General features: G+C 39.6%; 1 protein-coding gene across 5 annotated transcripts in view; it reads right to left on the bottom strand.

The window, feature by feature from the left end:
* The window catches only part of DIP2C (disco interacting protein 2 homolog C), a 307518-nt gene that overhangs the window by 150264 nt on the left and 138427 nt on the right, over positions 1-18827 (bottom strand). Inside the window, exon 1 of one of the 5 annotated variants that reach the window (XM_077789101.1) lies at positions 12879-12912. The exons of the other annotated variants lie outside the window; for them this stretch is intronic. Coding sequence (XP_077645227.1) covers positions 12879-12900 — 22 coding nt within the window. The 5' untranslated portion in view covers positions 12901-12912. Of the gene's footprint in view, positions 1-12878; positions 12913-18827 lie in introns of those variants that run through there. 5 annotated transcript variants of the gene reach the window in all.

Here is an 18827-nt window from a genome sequence, read left to right as displayed (position 1 = left end):
ATCTCTCCACTGGCTTTCCTGTTGCCTATGAGGCATTTGCCTGTTCTAGTTATTCTCCCTGTCTCTAACAAACGGTGCAGAGTCAGATCTTGCTCAAGATAAAAATAAAATACAATTCTGAAATCTATGTCTAAGGAAACATTCCTGATAAATGTTATTTAATAGGCAGGCTTTATATTTCAAGTTAGAAATGTTCCCTACAGAAAGACAATTACAGCAGTAATTCCACTTATCATTATTTAGAATTTACAGTTCACAGCAAATCAAGTATTTCCATAAATGCCGCGCTGCGTACTGCAAATTTGTGTCATGATTTTTTCCCAGCCCTGAAAATGCCTTGGAAAAAAAATTACAGCAGGAAAAGGAGGGGGATGAATCCTAAAGGAGGAACATATAATAGATGTATGAAACAGAATTGAGAATACATATCCAAACAAGTGTGCGTATTTGCTCCTCTGGGCAGAAAAATATGTTCAAGGCTTTTCACAAGGAAAAACCTGCAATATCAAAGTAGAATGGTAAAATTTGTTAAGAGTGAAATTTCTTATTTTTGTCACTTCTCCAGGAAGTAAGCCTATGGAATTAATTCTCCTGCTTGCAACATTGTGCTTTTAAGCCATCTTTTCACTACTTTTGACATTACTAAGTGAACCAAAAAAGTGCAAATGGGTTAATCCTCTTGGAGGAAAACATAAATCTTCCAAAAATCAACAGATTTCTAAATCCTTCATCCATAACTTTGCTCCCAGTATATGGATCCATCACAGTATGACTTGAAATCTCATCCCAGATTTCAATTTAGAACAGAAATCTTGAACTCCTGTTTTCATATGCTGGAAAAAAAAATAAAAGAACTGCTATTACCTGATGTATTGCCACATTCTCCCTATTGACTTGAGATCACCATAAAGCTTTTGTATTTGGTATTAGTTATGCTAGTCAATAATAGAACTGATTCTATCTACAAAATATAAAATGATGTTATTTTATCCTAATGTGGGTTAAAGACATTATGTTGATTTTAAAAATAGGTTTTTAGAGCAGTTGTACTGTAGTATTAGAATGCCAGAATGTCCAAATCTCTTCCCACAGATTTTGTAAAAATAGAATCTCTTCTGGGGGAAAAAAAACCAAAAAACCTCTTCATGCAAATGCAAATTTTCACATACTTTGACAGCTGGATGCAAAGAGAGAAAAGCACAGATATCTTAACTACCATGGGAAAGCTGAAGCAGGAATATTCCCTTTTTTAACAATTTGAAGACCATGAATGGTTGTGGGAGAGTATTAAAGAGTTTTAAGTAGTTGTCAACAGGGACTGGAATTACCATGACAACTATGCTGAGTGACCATAAAGTTTTTAAAAATGTATCACTTGGGAGATCACTGAGCTCAAAAACCTGGTCTACAATTTTAGTGCACCATGTTTCACTACATAACACACATGACTTTGAAGAATTAAAAAAAAAAAAATTATTAAGAAAACATCAACGTCTTTCATGGCAATATTCACATTCCTGTTCCTGAAATGATGGTGTTTAGTTTAGTAAATTCAGTAAATAAGTTATTTCCGTACTATCACAAACTTTGTTGCAAGCAGTCAAGGATCATAAATGCCTGTTGTTTACAAAAGCCTGATAGATCCATCATCTGCTCTTCCACTCCCAACAGCTGAGAACCAATGCTCTCCTAAGCTCAAAGTGCCCAAGGGTAATTAATGTGAACAATGCAACACTCAAGGAAGCCTCCAAACATCTCCAAGCCCTCATAAGCAATTCTCTCAACAACCTAACCCACACCCCCACTGCCTTCATTGTAGCCCCCAGTAACTCCTGTTCTTTTTTCAATTATTAGCTTTCAATTTTCAAGCTTTCCAACAAGAGTAAAATAACTTGCTTCCTTCCAAAAAAGCCCCCAAAAGTATAGAAACACATTAATTTCAGAAGCATCCAAAAGGAACAACCTCCTCGATTGCATAGTCCAACATCCTGCTAGGCAAGAACAGCAGATCAGAGTGAACACCCTTGCTCTGAGTGATGGGAATTCTAGCAACAACATTGAATAACTCCTCACATCCTCTCTGTCTCAGCATATTTTAAAATATTCTGTGCAAAATAAAATGACCTCATTTAGAGTTACCTTCTTAAAACTGAAAGATGGCCATTGATGGATTTACCTAAGAGGCAAGATGCTGCTTCAAATCTAGATGAGAAAGGAAGTTTAGTTTTATGTGCTTTTACATGTACCCTTATACATGAAGGCATCTTCTCCAGTTTTATTTTTCTGAGACAGGCTGGACATGGTCCAAAGCATAGAATAAGTCACATAAATTTAGAAAAGCCCACACCTCTTTCTACTGTATTTCCTCTTGATGTTCCATTAGGTTCTTGCTAAGCTGGCTGCAATGGACCCTTGTGTTATTTCACCTGGGAACACGGTTTCACTAAGCAGAAGAGCACTTACAACTTAGGCACAGCATGAGGTTGCATTCAGGTACATTTTATTAATCTAATCAACATCCCCTGTTGCACATTCCACAATCCAAATAATCCTAAGCAGGTGCAAAATTGTGTTACTCTTGTTCTACTTCTCACACAATAGAAAACTAAGTCTGGTATTACTGCTAGACACAGAGGACACCACACCCAGGAATTTCTGAACTGTAATACCATAGTTCATAAATACTGACACTATCTTTCCAAGGAAATTAGTTCATAATTTTGTGTCTCAGTACTTCACACCAACCCCACAGCAGACCATCTGTATTTTAGTTCTGTCCCACTGAAGGCCAGTGGTGACCTGACTGGTGAGAGAGACCACAGAGGCTGCTTGGGGAGTGAACAGAGCAACCTGGAAGCGATGCCTTCCCTGAAGAAGCACTGTGGAGGGAAGGACTATGGTTTTGTTCACAAACCTCACTTCTCATTTTCATTTGAGAAAAAAGTTACCTCCCATTTTACCAACCTTATCCTTCAGGTCTTAAAAGGACAAATACATGGAAATGGCTGGGTCACTGAGTCCCATGTAGTACAGAAGAGCTTGTCAAACACTCTAAGAAAGAACTGAGTCTCATCTGAAACTAAATTCAGCTGTACTCATATTTATTTTTTTTTTTAATTCCAAGCTGCTATAGCATCCTCTTTACCATTCTTGGGGAATATTTTCACTGATCTCAATCTTTTCAACTTGAAATAATTATTTTCCTTTTAATCCTATACCACTGCTTTTCCTGGTTCCTTGTTAGACAAACTTCATTTGTCTAAAAAGAGTTAACCACCTCAAAAAAGCAAGAGATCAGCCAGTTTTGTAAAGCCTGTCTTATCAAAGATAATTCAGGTTGTGTATTTTCAAGTTTAAATTTACCTCCCTGTCTTTAATTTTTGCTTTTCACATTCCAGTGCTGATATTATCTAGTTGCCTATTTCAGCAAATTTTTCTTCCGCTGTTATTAGTATATAATAACTGTTACACAAATTCTTTCTAAAAAGACAAAGGTTTCCCAAACTGCAGTTCCTGGAAGTATTTCTTTTCCTGCTAACATGAAAAAAATTAAACACTCATTTCTATTAATATGCAGTTCAAAGAAAACCCAGTTCAGATTTTTAAAAACATCCGGGCCTGAAAACTAAGGAAAATGTATGCAGAGCAAAATGATCTACCTATCCTGGTGATGCAGACTAAATTAAATCTGTCTCTGGTCTCATGAAATCAGAAAAATTAATCCTTATTTTATAGCCTACAAATGCAATTTAGGCTGATATGTTAAAATACATTTTGTTGACAGTCTATTTGATTCAACAGCCAGATATGACAAAACAAGCAGCTATGTAAAGGCCTTTGCAATTCCTGTTATTAAGACACCCAGATCACTTCATCTTTTCTATGCAAAAAAACTACATTTGAAAATTGTTACTAGGGTACTTCTGCATGAACCAGAGTACTGAAATTCCACTTTCAAAAGAAATAACCTAAAATACATTCATGTCATTTTCCCACTCCGTTCCACAAGGATCTCAAACAGCAAGATGAATTAACATCATTTGATTACTCAACTCAGTTCCTAGCATATTACTAAAGGAACAGAAAAGCCCAAAAGCACCTCGCTGTTCTCCTGTTATGTGGGCAAAGTGTTTGTGAAGCACTGGAAATATGCATCCTTTGACTCAAGGACTCCTATTTCCCAAAGGCTGACTCAGATCCTACTCTCTTAAGCCTGCAAAACAACTTGAAAGGAAAAATTGTTGCATACCTTCAATTACCTCAAGACACAATCGATGTCCCTGTTCTCCACAGGTTTCACAATATTTGACAATTCCGATTTTTTCCCTGCTGTTGTTCACCTCTGAAGGCTCCTAAAGGTCTGTAACATTATTACAGACCAAATGTGACAGCTCAGACTGATGTTGGCACAAAGCAGCTGTTCTCATAGGAATTATTACCCTCCAGAGCCAGTGAAATACTTGGAAATCTGCAAGCCTCTGCTAGGTCCAGGGCACACACTTGCATGCAGCTGGAAAATCAGATCTTCATACTCTCATCCTTCTTTTTCTCCAGTCCCAGCTTACAACTTCTCCTGATCAAGATATGGAAATGTGCTGTGGTAAGCCAGATGTGCAAACATTTTCTTTTTCTCCTCAGTTCTGAGTTCATAATTTATTTCATACGTTAATGAGGTTATTCTGTGATTTCTGTAGCCTTTTCCTTCAGTTTTCAAAAAATAATAAAGTATTTCAACCCAAAAGAAGCAACTAATTTTACATCCTTTTTACATTCTTTCCTGCAATATAGAGTTCTTTTCAAAAAGAAGCTGGAATTAAATCATAGCTATACTTACTAAAATAAAAGCAAGCAAAATTTTACTGAGGAGTGTTTCTTTTCACCTGTGCTAGAAGCCAAAACCAGCACTGCTTTTCTAAGAGGCAGGCATTTGCAAAGGCCATTTCCCACGATGACAACTTTCAGCACTTGAGTTTGGCTTTCACAGACAGGGCTGATGGTTTGGAAGTTTTTGAGAAAGCCCATGAATGCATGTTTGTATCAATAGATCAAAATATACTCTTCTGTTCTTCTTCTCCAATTGTCACATGGTGGAAAGTAGCTAATTATTATTGCAAATGTTTGTTAATTCACTGGTTTGCAGGAATTTCCCTTGTGGCTTTTTATTTTCTGGATCCATAGGTAAATTGGCAAACATGTCAGCCTGAGGACCAAAGGAACACCAAAACCTTACAAAAACCCAGCACTCCATTTGCTTTTATATTTATAATACAGCTGTACTTTAGAAGTGCCAATAAAGATTACTTAACATGCAGAAAACCAACAAGAGACTTGATTTAATAATATGTTATTAAGTCCTAGCTGGGAAATAGGAGTAGTAGAGCCTGGGAAGATAGCCATCTTTTAAGAAACTAAGAAATCAAGAATGAAGGTGGGATTTACACAAATATACACAAAACACCGAATTTTCAGCATAATTCAGATAGCACATCCACCTAGATTGCTTTGGACAGAAATGCATGTGACCAGCATCACACATCAGCTCTCAGCCTTTGTCTTGTACTGCCATTCAAGATCCTCAGTCCTGCAGTTGTGTCCTCAGGCAAGAGTTGCTGCTGACTTGAGTGCCCCACGTGGGTGGACACCCGTCCACTTAAACCTGACAGAAGCACAGATGAAGTATCTGCTGAAGGCCACCATTGCTCGCTGTCCTACACAAGCAGCTCCACACATCTGAACAAACCTCTGACTGCAAATAGGTAGAGCAATACATCATTCAGAGCAGCTGCTGGACCAGGTGATGCTTTAGAAGTAACTTGATAAACCTGAAACACCAGGCACAAACCATGCCTCAGTTTTCTTCTGCTCATTTTTTACCCAGACTTGGTATTTTCCTCATTTCTCTCTTTCCAATGGACACTGATGATGCAAGTCTGTGCCACAATCTCATTTTCAAGTGATCTTCATTCTTATCTGCCTTGCAAATAATCAGCTGCCCAGCTCTGCTTCACAGGTGTCCACATCTTGGTGTCCACACACTACCTGAGCACTGACCAGCCTCACTCAGACTTGCAGACCCTGAAGCTGCATTGCAAAGGTTTCCAATCACCCCCTTGCTGTTAATGTTCACAAGGTTTATAAGTTTTTTTTTATATTTACATTTATTAATTATCTGCAATCTCATGTACTGCTTATCCTAACATGCTCCTGGATCAGCTAAATTTACAATAAGGTTGACACCAGACCTTGCAACTGCTCCTCTCTGCACACAATTTGGAAATTTCACTGTCTGGCCCACAGGAATTCCTCAACATTTCCATTTGATGTAATCGCTACTGTATGACTTCCTACTTAGCACTGCAAAACTGACTTCACCATCTGAACATCTCAGTTTTCCACTGCAATCTTCATTTTTATAATTCAAACAAGGACAGCATAATCAGAAGCTTTATTTAACTAAAAGGTGATCCTCACCATAGTTATAGAATTAAAAGAGTGAGTGGTATCTCAAAACCTGTACATTTAAGATGGAAAGATGCATCATCTTTGTGTCTTCCTGAAGGCAACTAAGGCTTCTGCCACTTCTCTAACAATGCCACGCTTTGGATGTCTGAAGACATTAATTTTCATGGACAGAAAAGTGTAAGGAACACAGGAATGATCACACTGGATCCCATCCAGTCTCAAAAACGGAGGAATGGTCACACTGGATCCCTTCCAATGCTCTTTCCTGTCTCCCAGCCCATACAGTTACTTAGAGGACATAGTAAGGCAAAACGTTTCAAAGAGAAAATGTCAATAATCTTCTCTTTCTCCTCACTGTGTCATTATATCAAAAGCTAATAGAGATTTAACTAAACCTCAGAGCACGACATTGCAAAAACCACTGCCACAGCTCAGAGGAAAACTGGAACCCTGTTTTGAATCTTGCTGAAGTCTTGGCTCCAGTGAGTTTCAATGAAGAACTAATTCCACAATGTAATTAAACTCAGTGTAAATTTGCCAAGTTTTAAGTTATTTAAATATCCCCCTACCCTCTGCCATGAAAAGTTCATGACACACCTTCTCTGCAGCATTCATTATTTGACACTTTTATCAGTTCCTCCTCACAAGATAATTAATTCCAGATTTTCAAGACTTTTTAGATGCAGTTTTTTTCCACGCTGTTCATCATTCTCACCCACTGTACCACAGTCACAGGCCAGTTCCCCTGTGGGTAAGGCAAGGCAGTGAGTAGTGAAGGGAGAAACACTTGGATCATGCTCCAGCCTGGGGTTTCCCAGTGCTCCCAGTCCACAGCTCCCAGCTGCCAGTCCTGTGCAGCGCTGCCCAACTACTGACACCCACGTTCACATCTCTCTTCTAACCCAACTGTTTCCATCTTGAAAACTGAATACACACCTTTATCCCAGAGCCAGTTTTACAACCTCTTATCAGCTCCCAAACTTAGAGATTAGCTCTGTTAAACTGAGGAAACTCAACAGATTTGCTTTTATAGTAAGGTGGTCCAAGGTCACAGGTTTAAAAGGCAATAAAAACCCATATAATGCACAGTGAACATGTTTGGAGTACTTCATACATCCAAACAAAGAAAATATTATATGCATAATTTATTTCTATATTGCTAAAAGCTTTCCTTATAATGCTTGCAATTTCAGTACCATTAATCATTGTGTCATCTTTAGGACTGAGTTTTTCTGTTGGATTTTTTTCTACTTTGTATTTCCCCTCTTTTTTTTTTATTTGGCTGCCTAGTTACTTACTGATGTAAATACCACATTTTTTCCAGGATAGCACAACTTCTCTGGATCTTCCCAATCAAAATTATGCTGCCCCAGAATGCTCTCTGGATTGATGCAGAAAGGTTTGAATGTCCACATCAGTCTAAGCCTATCTCATTTGAGAATATTAAACCCAGGAGAGTAACAGGGTTGAAGGGATTATGAAGACAAAGACGTATTTTTGCTTCCTTCAAGTTAGAAAGAAGGCTTTAGCTAACATAAGAAAGAACCCCCTTTCCACTTGTTTCTTGTTAGGAATCTGTTCCAAATCTTTAAAAAAAAAAAAAAAAATAACATTAAATGCACCACACTCTTACTACCCCCTTCCCTACAACTTCTCTCTAAAAAGTGGTTAAGGTAGTAGCTACTGGACAAATATTTCTAAATACCTTAGTGGCTTGTGATTTTAAATCCGATATACACGTGCAGTTTCCTTTTCTTTATGTCTTTGAAACTGTGTATATATATATATATATATATATATATATATATATATATATATATATACACACATATAAAATAAAAATAGAAGTGACTGAAACTAGAGAGAATCAAGAGCTAAAAATAAAGAGAGAGAAATGTAGCAGTCCAAATCTCACCAATAGCACATCTTCCCCCCAGTGACTATCAATTTACTTCAATTTACTTTTTGTTTAGGAAGCTGGAAGAAACAATCTCAGGATAGCTTCCTTTTAAATCAAAAAAGCAATGTAGTCAAGCCTCTACACCCAAAATATTTGCTGATTTCTTTAGACATGGCTAACTCCTATTCAGTTGAATAGAGTTCTGCATGAGTACAGGATTACTTAACAAATCAAATGCCAATGTTATATCAATGAGCACCAAAGTGAAATCAGTACCATCTCAGTAACCTGGAGGAATAAAGTCCTTCCTTTTTCAACCTGAATTTGCACTGATATTTAGGCACATGCCTTATGTAAAGGTATCTGAAACTTCTTTTGTACAAAATTATGATAACAACATACAACCACTAACTCTTTAGACTCATAAATTCTGCACGGGCTCAAAATACCAGAGCATACTAAAGCTGTAACTTGGCTTATGATTATAGGAACTCTACAGGTATGTCCAGGCAAGACTGGCCCTTGCTCTTAAACATGTGGGCAAATTCAGGAGTAGCTCTGCAAGTATCTTTGCTTACCAGTGAGCCACTGTTCTAACAGATGACTAAGGGAAGGAACATGGACAACTAAGATGTAAGTAAAAAATTTTAAAAAATATATATTGACTACAGTTTTTTTATTAGGGTAAGTTCCCATTTGCTGAAAGGGCTTATGTAAGGCTAACAGCTCTTAAGAACAAAAACTGAAATGCCTTTCTTTTAAATTACATTAATTTACAAAACTGACTAGTTCTGACCCAGAAACCATCATTGTGTAGCGCTGACCTGTTCTGTAGTTTCAGGTGCACTATCAGAGCATATTAGGACACAGTGCTGGAACAGCACTTTTCTCTGTAGCTTCTAAATACAACTGGAATATCAATAATGTGTAATAACAAGCATTTATACCTCCACCATGAAAAAACACTTGCCCTGAGTTGTATACACCAGGCTGTGTATATACATTTTTACTCTTTAACCTCTGCAAGCTGTATGCCAAATAGCCCCTTTAAAAATCACAAGTTTTTGCAAAGTCAGGCACTGCATAATGGTTTATTTCAGAAGTTACATTCTGCATACATATGTATGAAGAAATTACAGGGAAAAAAAGCAGCTCAGCTTATTTGTCTTGTGGTCACCTAATCGAAAAGGTGACTGAATTCATTTTTACCATATCCATTAAGTCATTGGAGAGCAATCACAACTGTTTTTCCATGTGACAGATGAATGACCTTTGCCATGGCCTCAGAGAAAGACAAGCCATGTTTTGTCCAGGTACACCAGGGCCATGGTTCCCTTCTGCTTGCACATGTAGGGAATATCAGATGTGCTGCAGCAGTGCTTTTCTCTTTCCTTTCTCACAGCATATCAGGTGGCTTATTTAATTTCTTTCATAGGAGGCCAGGAGGACACCAGCCAGGAAAAGATGTAAGATGTTCAGGATTCCTGCTATGCATGATCAGAAGGGGGTACACAAAGTATCCTTGATTTTTCAAGGGAAATCACTGCCCTAACACAACCAAAGTATTTAACACTACAACTGAAGATTACAGAGTGGGGCACAGGCCTTGACTTACGTATGTAAAACCCACATGTGCATCCCTGAAATTCAGTGCAGCAATTTCGCTCGCCAAAGATAACAGATTTGTCTGAAGCTCACTACTGCCTTTTCTCCTTCAAAACATTGTCATTTTGTGAATTCTCTTTCCCATAAGGTCAATTCAAGGCACTTTTTTCAGGACTATACCACCCACAACTTCACAGAGTCCTCTCTTTTTGACCTTATCTCTTTGTCCTACAGAAAATGGCACTGCTGGCTTTCATTTAAGAGTTTGGCAAGTCACAGATGGAGCCTCCATGGGTCCTAGAGATGTTATTACTATGGTTTACAGAGGATTTCCACAACCAAACCTGCAGGCAGACACTGCTTTCAACCACGAGGTTTCCACAGGAAGCTGCACCTCAGTAACCTGAGTGCCTTGGGGCACTTTCTGCCCTTCACCTCCCTCCCAAAGCAGGAGCCCTGGCAGTTCTCTCTCCTCACACAGTGAATGCAGAGCATTGCTAACACCCTGGTGGATCTTCAGCAATGGATTCAGCAGGTATTGCTCCCACCAAGAGTGTTTACACAGTCTCCAGCAAATCTCATTGGTAAATTCTAGAGAGGTTCTCAGGCAAATAAGATACTTATCTGGCTACCCCACTAGCAAAGGACTAACAGATGCTGTAAAAAGTTGGGATGCAGGCCACTGCAAAGCTATGGGCTGCACTGGCTATCTGAAATTAGTGGAACATAACAGAATCATAGAATATATATTCATTATATATTCATTTTAAATAAGAAATAAGTATATGAATACATAATCAATTAATATATTACTCATAATAACTGGAAATAAGTAAAACAATAATGGGAAGTCTCCGGTACATTTGTCAAGACATTGAGCAAGCCTAAAATAGAGATCCATAGCAAACTCAAAAATTGAACAAAATTACTTTTTGTTTTAGAACAGGGAGGGAAGAGGGACATGGAGAACCCAGATATAACCTTGGCACCCAAATGGCACCTGGACTACCTACAGATCCTCCTTTTATCCTCAATCTGTTCTCTTTCAGCTACAGGCTGAACCTTCAGCCTACTCCTGCTGTACCCTAGGTCCTGCTGAGAGAGGCAACCACAGAATCACAGAGTATCCTAAATGGGAAAGGACCCAAACGGATCATGAATTCCAACACACAGCCTGGAACAGGACATCCTAGGAGTCACACCCTGTGCCTGAGAGCATAGTCCAAACACTTCTTGAGCTCTGTCAGGCTGCTGCTGGGAACAACCACCATCTGGTTTCCTAATATCCAACCTAAACCTCCCCTGACACAACTTCAGGCCATTCCTTTGAAGTCCTGTCACTGTCACCACACAGAAGACATAAGTGCCTGCTCCTCCTCTTCCCCTCACCATGAAGTTTTAGACATCAACAAGGTCCCTGAAAGACATTAAGAGCACAACTCAGCCACTGCTGCTTTCTCAGGATACAAGGATCTAGACACAAGATGAAGTCTTTGGTTGTGGCTAAGAAAAAAAGAGCTGCATGGGTAGAGAGTTCAGAAGAGTGAAGAAGATGGATTGCAGATCTGTGAACCTCAGCAAATGACACTTTTCCTCTATTACAGGAAAATTCAAGGTTGCAAAGCAGTGTTTCATTGGACAACATGCAGGCTGCCTGTGTTCTCATTTATACAAACCTAATTTAGTATTACACTTCCTCCTCTTTCAGCCACTGTCTCTGTTTCTTGCAAGCAGCAATTCCAATATGGACTCAAAAAAAAAAAAAAAAAAAGCTGCTGAAAGCTCAGCTTTCTGAGTACTGTTGTATACTTACTTGCATCTGTAATTTGCTCTCACAAAAATAAATGCTAACGTGCTTGGAAAATGTGACTTAATTTTGTGATGTGAATGAGTTCTCCTGTGTAAATCTCTCTATACAATTTTATGTTATTCTTTCTAAAAAACCAGAAATTACTACTGCATTCTAGTTGCAGTTCCAGAGTGAATACTGAGATTTACACTCTGAGTTTTACCACAGCATGACACATGGGAAATGCTCTAACTCCCCTCCTGCAATAACTAACAACAGAAGTGTTTTGTTCTCATTACATTCAGCATTTAAGATGGATACATTTACTAAACATAAAAGAAAGTAATTGAAACACTGAATAGTGAACAGACACATTTCCACATATTTCACAAACCCATCTAAGAAATCCTTGGTCACTGGTGCAGAAGGCTTTGACATATTACTCATCACAACTTTATCTCATAAGAAGAAAATAAAAGAAGGTGATTTATCCCCAGACTCCCATTCTCTGGCACCCAACCTTAGGCAGGTTGATAGCAAGCCACTGCTTTACATACATCTTCCTTTTTGGTGTTCTAAAGAAAGAAAAGGGAAAATCAGAAAAAAAAATAAAAACCAAAATAAATTATTCCTTAAAGAAGAGAACTACACTACAAGTAATTATAGATATATATTCATTTCAGAAAGGAATACTAGAGAAGGATAATTTTACAAAGCAACAACATCTGAAATTTTGCCTTCCTAAAGCAACTACCTGTTTCCTATCTGCATGTATGTATGGGTCCTGCTATTTGGCATGGGGATGCAGCTTAGATAAAATGGTTTCTCAACTCACATACCACATACCAATATTGCAAAAGCCATGGAAATTACAGGTTCCATACACCACACCCATCTACTCACATATCATTCATATAAAATATGCAGTAGCCCCTGTCCCCTTCAGACTGAGGCCAGGATTGTGCAGGATCATTTGCATTGCTATTCTGTATAAAACAGCATCAACAGCTCAGTGCAAATGTTTCTATGTAATAAAGAGAGTAACTGCCAACAGCATCATGGCACCATATCCTTTTGTTTTACTTACTTTATACATGAGGAAATAAAATAAGCGTGACTTGCCAGAAGTCAGTAGGCTATCCATGGCAGCAGTGAGAACTGAATGCAGATCTCCAGGTTAATATCAAACTACCCTTTAAAAAAAGTAGAAAATCTTTAAGAACGTGATGGGTTTTTTTTTTTTCCCTTATGATGGTTATATAGATTCTGCATTCTCTTTTTCTTGCTTTCATATGTCACCAGGCTACACAAACAGCTTATTCTGTATGTGTAAAAAAGGCAGTTGAAAAACACCTGTTCACTTTGGCTGGGCTGAGATTATACATCTCTTTTAAGTACAAAGGTGACAGTTCCTCCAGCTCCCTGATTATCTTTATGAGCTACATGATCATTTTGATTAATATCTGACAATGCTTTTCTGTAGTCCTGGAAAGGTTAGTTGCATATCATTACCAGCTCACTCATGTTTTTGTCCAGGAAAAGCGAGAGGAACAAATACGTTTGTGATATTCACATCTTCTCTGAAGGAAAGAAGAAAGAACCTGTCCCAAGAGGTTGCATTCTATTATCTCCTCCATAGAGAGTAATGTTAAATACTGAGATGTGGCAAACAACACATTCAGACAACAAAATATTAAAACAATAGGAAATATCATCTTTAGTAATCTCTTTTATGCAATAACATACCTACTGCAATTCAAGAAGATAAAGAATGTGTGAATTATTGGGATTAAGCCTGTGAAATATAATTGAAAATAACCAGAGGCCAAAGGCAGCAATCATTAGTAGAGATTGGAGAACCTCAAACCTACATCATCATTTAAATTCATAGTGAGCCCCATCCTCCAGTGCACTTAGTGAGAGTCACCTCACCTTAAAGAGGATTTATTATGCAGACAGGGAGGGTGAACAGATCTGTTGAAACACTTCTGTATATTGAAAGTCTATGAAAACGTGTTCCCTCCAGGAGACAGAATAGATTTCCATATAATCATAAATAGCACATACACGGCAATACAATGGTTTCTCTTTTAATAAAATAGGAGAAATAGATACCCCAAGATAACTATTGAGCAGCAGATTTAGAATAAATTGAATAAAGCAGTCCTTTTCTACCTGGCACATCACTCCCATATGGAACTGACTGCTCCAGCACACTCTACAGGGCAACAGTAAGATTAGCTGCAAAAAGGGATCTACAGAAAAAGGTCCAGACACATGTTGGACCAGACATAAAAACTTAGTACCTCTCACTTTAGAAACCAGGAGGCTTTGTGAAGGACAGAGGAACATTATACCCAACTTTTGCTGGGTTTTCCCCCTAGTTATCCATCCACAGGTGGTGGGCGATGCAGAACAGATAGGCTGTGCTGCTGAGATTAATGGTTCCAGCAAGGCACTACAGCTCTTGTGGTGGAGTTCTCAGATCTCCTGGCTTCTCTGCTCTACCAAATCTGCTTCCAGCCATGGGCACAGTGCAGAAGCTGCTGTCAGCACTGGCTCATATTCTCCTTAAAATGGATAAAGATCAACTGCCCAGCCAGTTGAAGAGACCAGCCCGTCTCTTCAAGAAGCCTGCAGCCCCCAGCAGATCCCAGCTGAATCACTGCTAATTGCATCTCAGGTACTGTCTGGAGTGCAAAAGAACATGGTCACCTCAACCCTCTTTCATCATCTCTCCTTATCAGTCAGCATGTGTGAGGTCAGTGGTGAAAAGAAAGTCAGGTGGCTCTGTGAACACTGATGTCAAACTGCCAGGACACAGTTTAAGGAGCAGGAATAAACAGCAGTCTGTTTTCTCCAAGTTTTCTCCATGAGCAAATAACTTCTCCCTTCTCCTTGGAGATTATGTAATTCAAACTTTCACTCTTCCAAATGGAGTGTTGAAGGGACATATGCTATACATGTCATTTTGGACCCAGTTGTTTCATTAAGCAAGTAGACAAATCATACGAGTTGGGCACAGGAATTCCTGCTCCATTTGTGTGATTTTTATTTATGTATGCAAAGCACTAGCATGGGTATCTCTGGCAAATGAAGGAGAATATAAATTAAAGCATGTATTAATCACACACTTTATCTGCAATCTAAACTAGCAGGTATTTTCATTCTATGTATGAACATATTCTTGAAGCTGCAAGATAGTAATTTAAAAGACAAGCAATTCAAAGCTTCCACAGATGACACTGCAGGTAACGAGATTTTTTTCCCCTGACATCTTGTGTTTCATCTTACCTCACAACTAAATTATTTAGTGCATTTTTAAATATATATATAAGCATTCTAAACACTAAGCTGTATATGACCTACTTATTTTGAGTTTTCAATTAAAAAATAGGTATTCCAGGAAAAAATATTTCCTATGCAACCATCAACTGAAGGAAGTCGATTTAATCCACGAAACAAAGACTTGTGAAGGTGAGACACATGCACCAGTAAGCACGAGAAATCTTTTGAACTGCAGCTCTAATTCAGAGAAATGAGTTTTCAATTAGAAAACAACATTTCCCATGTGACTCTCGCAGTCACTAAAGCACATGACAGCTTCAGCCGCTCTCCGTGTGGCGGCTGTGACAGGTCACCCCGCAAAGCATCTTGAAAGTGCAGCTCATCTATAATTGGCTTGATTGTAGGGATTTGCATATACATAAAACACGGGCTGATGTGAAGACTTCATCAGTATGAAATGGAGGTGGTTGCATTCTCCATGCATGACCAAAGCTGGGAGGACAATCAAAGACTTTAATGTAATGAGAGTTTTTAATGCTTTAATCACCTCTACCGGGTGCATAGACTGATAGGACAATAATGGAAGTTGAATTATCTGCAGGTTTTACTAGCACTAGATGTTTACCCTGTCTGTGTCCTTGTTTCCTCCCACTAAAACAAAAATAAAAACCAGCTGAGCCAATCATAAAGGATTTTAAGTCTGTTGTAAAAGAGACCAAGTGGTTAACTGGCTTCTAAAAGACCCTTTGAAGTCTACAGAGAAAGTCTCCATCCATGGCAGCACCTCTGAAAGCACACCTGTGGGACAGGAAGAATGGCCACTCTGGAGGGAAAATAACCCAAGGGACTTGTCAGAAGATTGGAACATAAAGAAGAAGGAAAAAAAGTAGTGAAATACAATTAACTCTGTCCTTCCTGCTGAGCCCTAAGAGGTAGTCCCATGTATGATGAAGGCAAAGCATCCTGCTTAAAACAAAAATTTAGAAAACTAAATTCTTAGTTAGAATGTATATTGGGGCTTGAGCAGGCAACACTGAGGAAGGTACCATTATCTCAAGCAGGCATTTGGAGCACTGCAAGGAGTGCAGAAGAATGCAACTTTGACATGGAAAATAATTCTTCCCTTGTTGCTTTGCACAATCCACTGGCATGGCTTTTTCACCTCCTGAAGATCCACAAGCCTTCACATCCCCATGCAAATGTACTCTATTCCTGCACATGGAGCACAAGTTCAAGCATCTCTACATCTGGCTGCCTGTGCCAGTGCCCACACTGTGAGCTGCTGAGGGCAGAACTATGAAAAAAGAGGATTTATAATATTTTTAGAATATATAGCTTCATTCAATTTTGTTTGCCAATCTCTTTTACATTTTACTTGAAATCATAAAACACAAGTCACAGAGGGGGAGGACAACTACGTAAAATGAAAACTACAACTATGACCAAGTTCAAAAGAGTTTGATTTTGTAAAATAAAGACAGAAGCCTAAAAGCACAGTCCTGGGTTTTCCTGGTAAGAAAGTGAGTGATTTTCCAGGCTGCACTGGATTTAAGATTTTAACAAAAATATGCCAGAGAGCAGAAACAAAGCTACAGCCAGGAACATTTAAGTTTTTATGCAGGCAAAAGAAAGCTATAAAATATTACAAAGGATTTTTCTAGAATGTTTAAAATTGAGAGTATGCATTTATGAGACACTGAAGCATGATTTCCAGCCTGCACTTCAGAAACAAAATGGTAAAACATTTCCAAAATGTATCACAACTAACATCTACCACGAAACAATAGATGAAACCACATAAAGGTTTCATTCCCTTTCTCTGCATCTCTGAATCAAAAAGAATGGGAAGTTACTGTAGAAAGACATTTGTGTGAGTAATGAAAATAAATGCTTTAAATAAACTTTCTTGAGTCAATGGCTTCAGAAACATGAAGTTACATGTCACTTCAGAAGTTGTTTGACCTCCCCCATTCTTGTGCAAGACTAAAATAGAAGCTTATGGATTCACAGTTGTCTCAGAAATGTTATTTTGCCCATGCAATTTCTGCCTTTTCATCGCAATGCAATAAAAATGACCCTTTATCTATTAGACAGACAAATATCTAATAACAATAAACAAATCAAAATATAAGATTGTAACCTACTAAAAAAATCTAACATAAAAAAGGTGCAAAAGTATTTCAGATAGTCATTAACTCTTCTTACAAGTCACTGCAATAAAGTGTTAAAATGGGAACACATGATGCAATTTTCCATGGTGAAGAACTGCACACCTGCCAGCAACTTTTGCAGACAGAGAGGACCATGGAGTCAAAATGAAGCCCAGGGAGAAAAGATTCAACCACTGCACACTGAAATCTAAAAATAAGCCTGCATGCTGTGCATGTGTTTATACACCTAAAGCGCTAAGATTGCTTCAATGGATGTTCAAAACTACAATTTCACTTTTCCCCTGAAGCACAGAGCTGGGAGCAGCTGTGGGTCCCCTTCCCCACAGTGACAACCGAGGTCTTGCCCCGCACAAAGGCCTCCCAGTGAGCCAGGCAAACACTGCCACGCACCTCTGCTGCCTGCTGGAGTGTGCCCACGTGGCTGTTCTGCTGGGAATTGAGATGAAGGTGGAAGTTTAGTGCACTGCCCGTGCCTGCAGTGGCTGTGGAACAGCAGATTCCAGGTCAGATTAGGGCACAGGCTGTGCCATGGGGCTGGCAGTGCCAGCTGACAGGCTCTGGCACAGTGGCAGGGATGGCTGGGATGGCACCAGGCACCTGGAACAGGCACCAGGTTCTGCTCCCTCAGCACTACCCAGGGTTCAGGTCCTGTTCTGTGCCAGGGTATTGAACAAATACACAAAATTTTTTCCTCATCCTTCAGTGCAGCCCTGATGCTCCCAGCCTGTGACCTGGGGGACGAAGGCCAGCACACACAGACACAAAATAATGCCACCATCAGGCCAGGGAGGACCAAAGGAGCCCGAGCACCACGTAGCAGGAGATGGTCACACAGCTACAGCAGGACAGTCCCTGCTCCTGGTGGCGTTTGCCACATAGGCAGTGCCAGAAAGAATTGAGCATAAATTTGCACTGTTATCATGGAAATTTCCCACAGCAGCTTTTACCACAGGGTAACAATAGGGTCCTATGAGAAATTAAAGCTTATTTGAACGGGGTGACTTGCCAGCTCAGAACACAATGGCCCCTCTTCAGCAAAGGGGAGGTGTAATTTGATGTTTTTGCAGCCAGGAAGGATGGTCTGTGGCTTACACAGCCCATGTGTAACTGAAGGCATGACTGCCAGGGGATGCAAACAGCCCGGCAGGAGCACAAAGCTCCCTCCATCACACACAAGGAGCAACCCCGAGCCACAGGCTGGACAAACAACAGCTTCTGCTTGGAAACAAAGCCGCCTTCATTGCCCAAAAGTGAGGGCTCCTTGTGACCCAGCACAGGTTTCTCCCTGCCTGTCACATGAGGCACAGCCCCAGAGTGCCCATTGTTAGCACGACCTTTCCCAAACAGAAGCCCAGTCAACTTGCTGGGTGCCCAGGTCGGCTGCCTTTGCTGAGGGCACGGGGAAAACAAGGAAAACACCAGCTCCCAGTCACACCACGGGTGTCTGATATCACTGGTGGGATTTGGCCAGCGCTGCTCCCTCCCAGCTGCAGCTTTTGGGAGTTGCACCATGGAATAAAAGTGCAGACACAAGCATGGAGGAGTTGCACGCCGAAGTGAATGAGGATCAGAGTTGCTTCCCTGCAGTGCTGTTTAGAGCCCAGGTCAGGAG

The sequence above is a fragment of the Lonchura striata genome, chromosome 1 (genome assembly GCF_046129695.1).
Source record: "Lonchura striata isolate bLonStr1 chromosome 1, bLonStr1.mat, whole genome shotgun sequence".
NCBI lineage: Eukaryota > Metazoa > Chordata > Aves > Passeriformes > Estrildidae > Lonchura > Lonchura striata.
The sequence above is the reverse complement of the archived record's forward strand: the minus strand, read 5'-3'. Positions and strand labels throughout refer to the sequence as shown.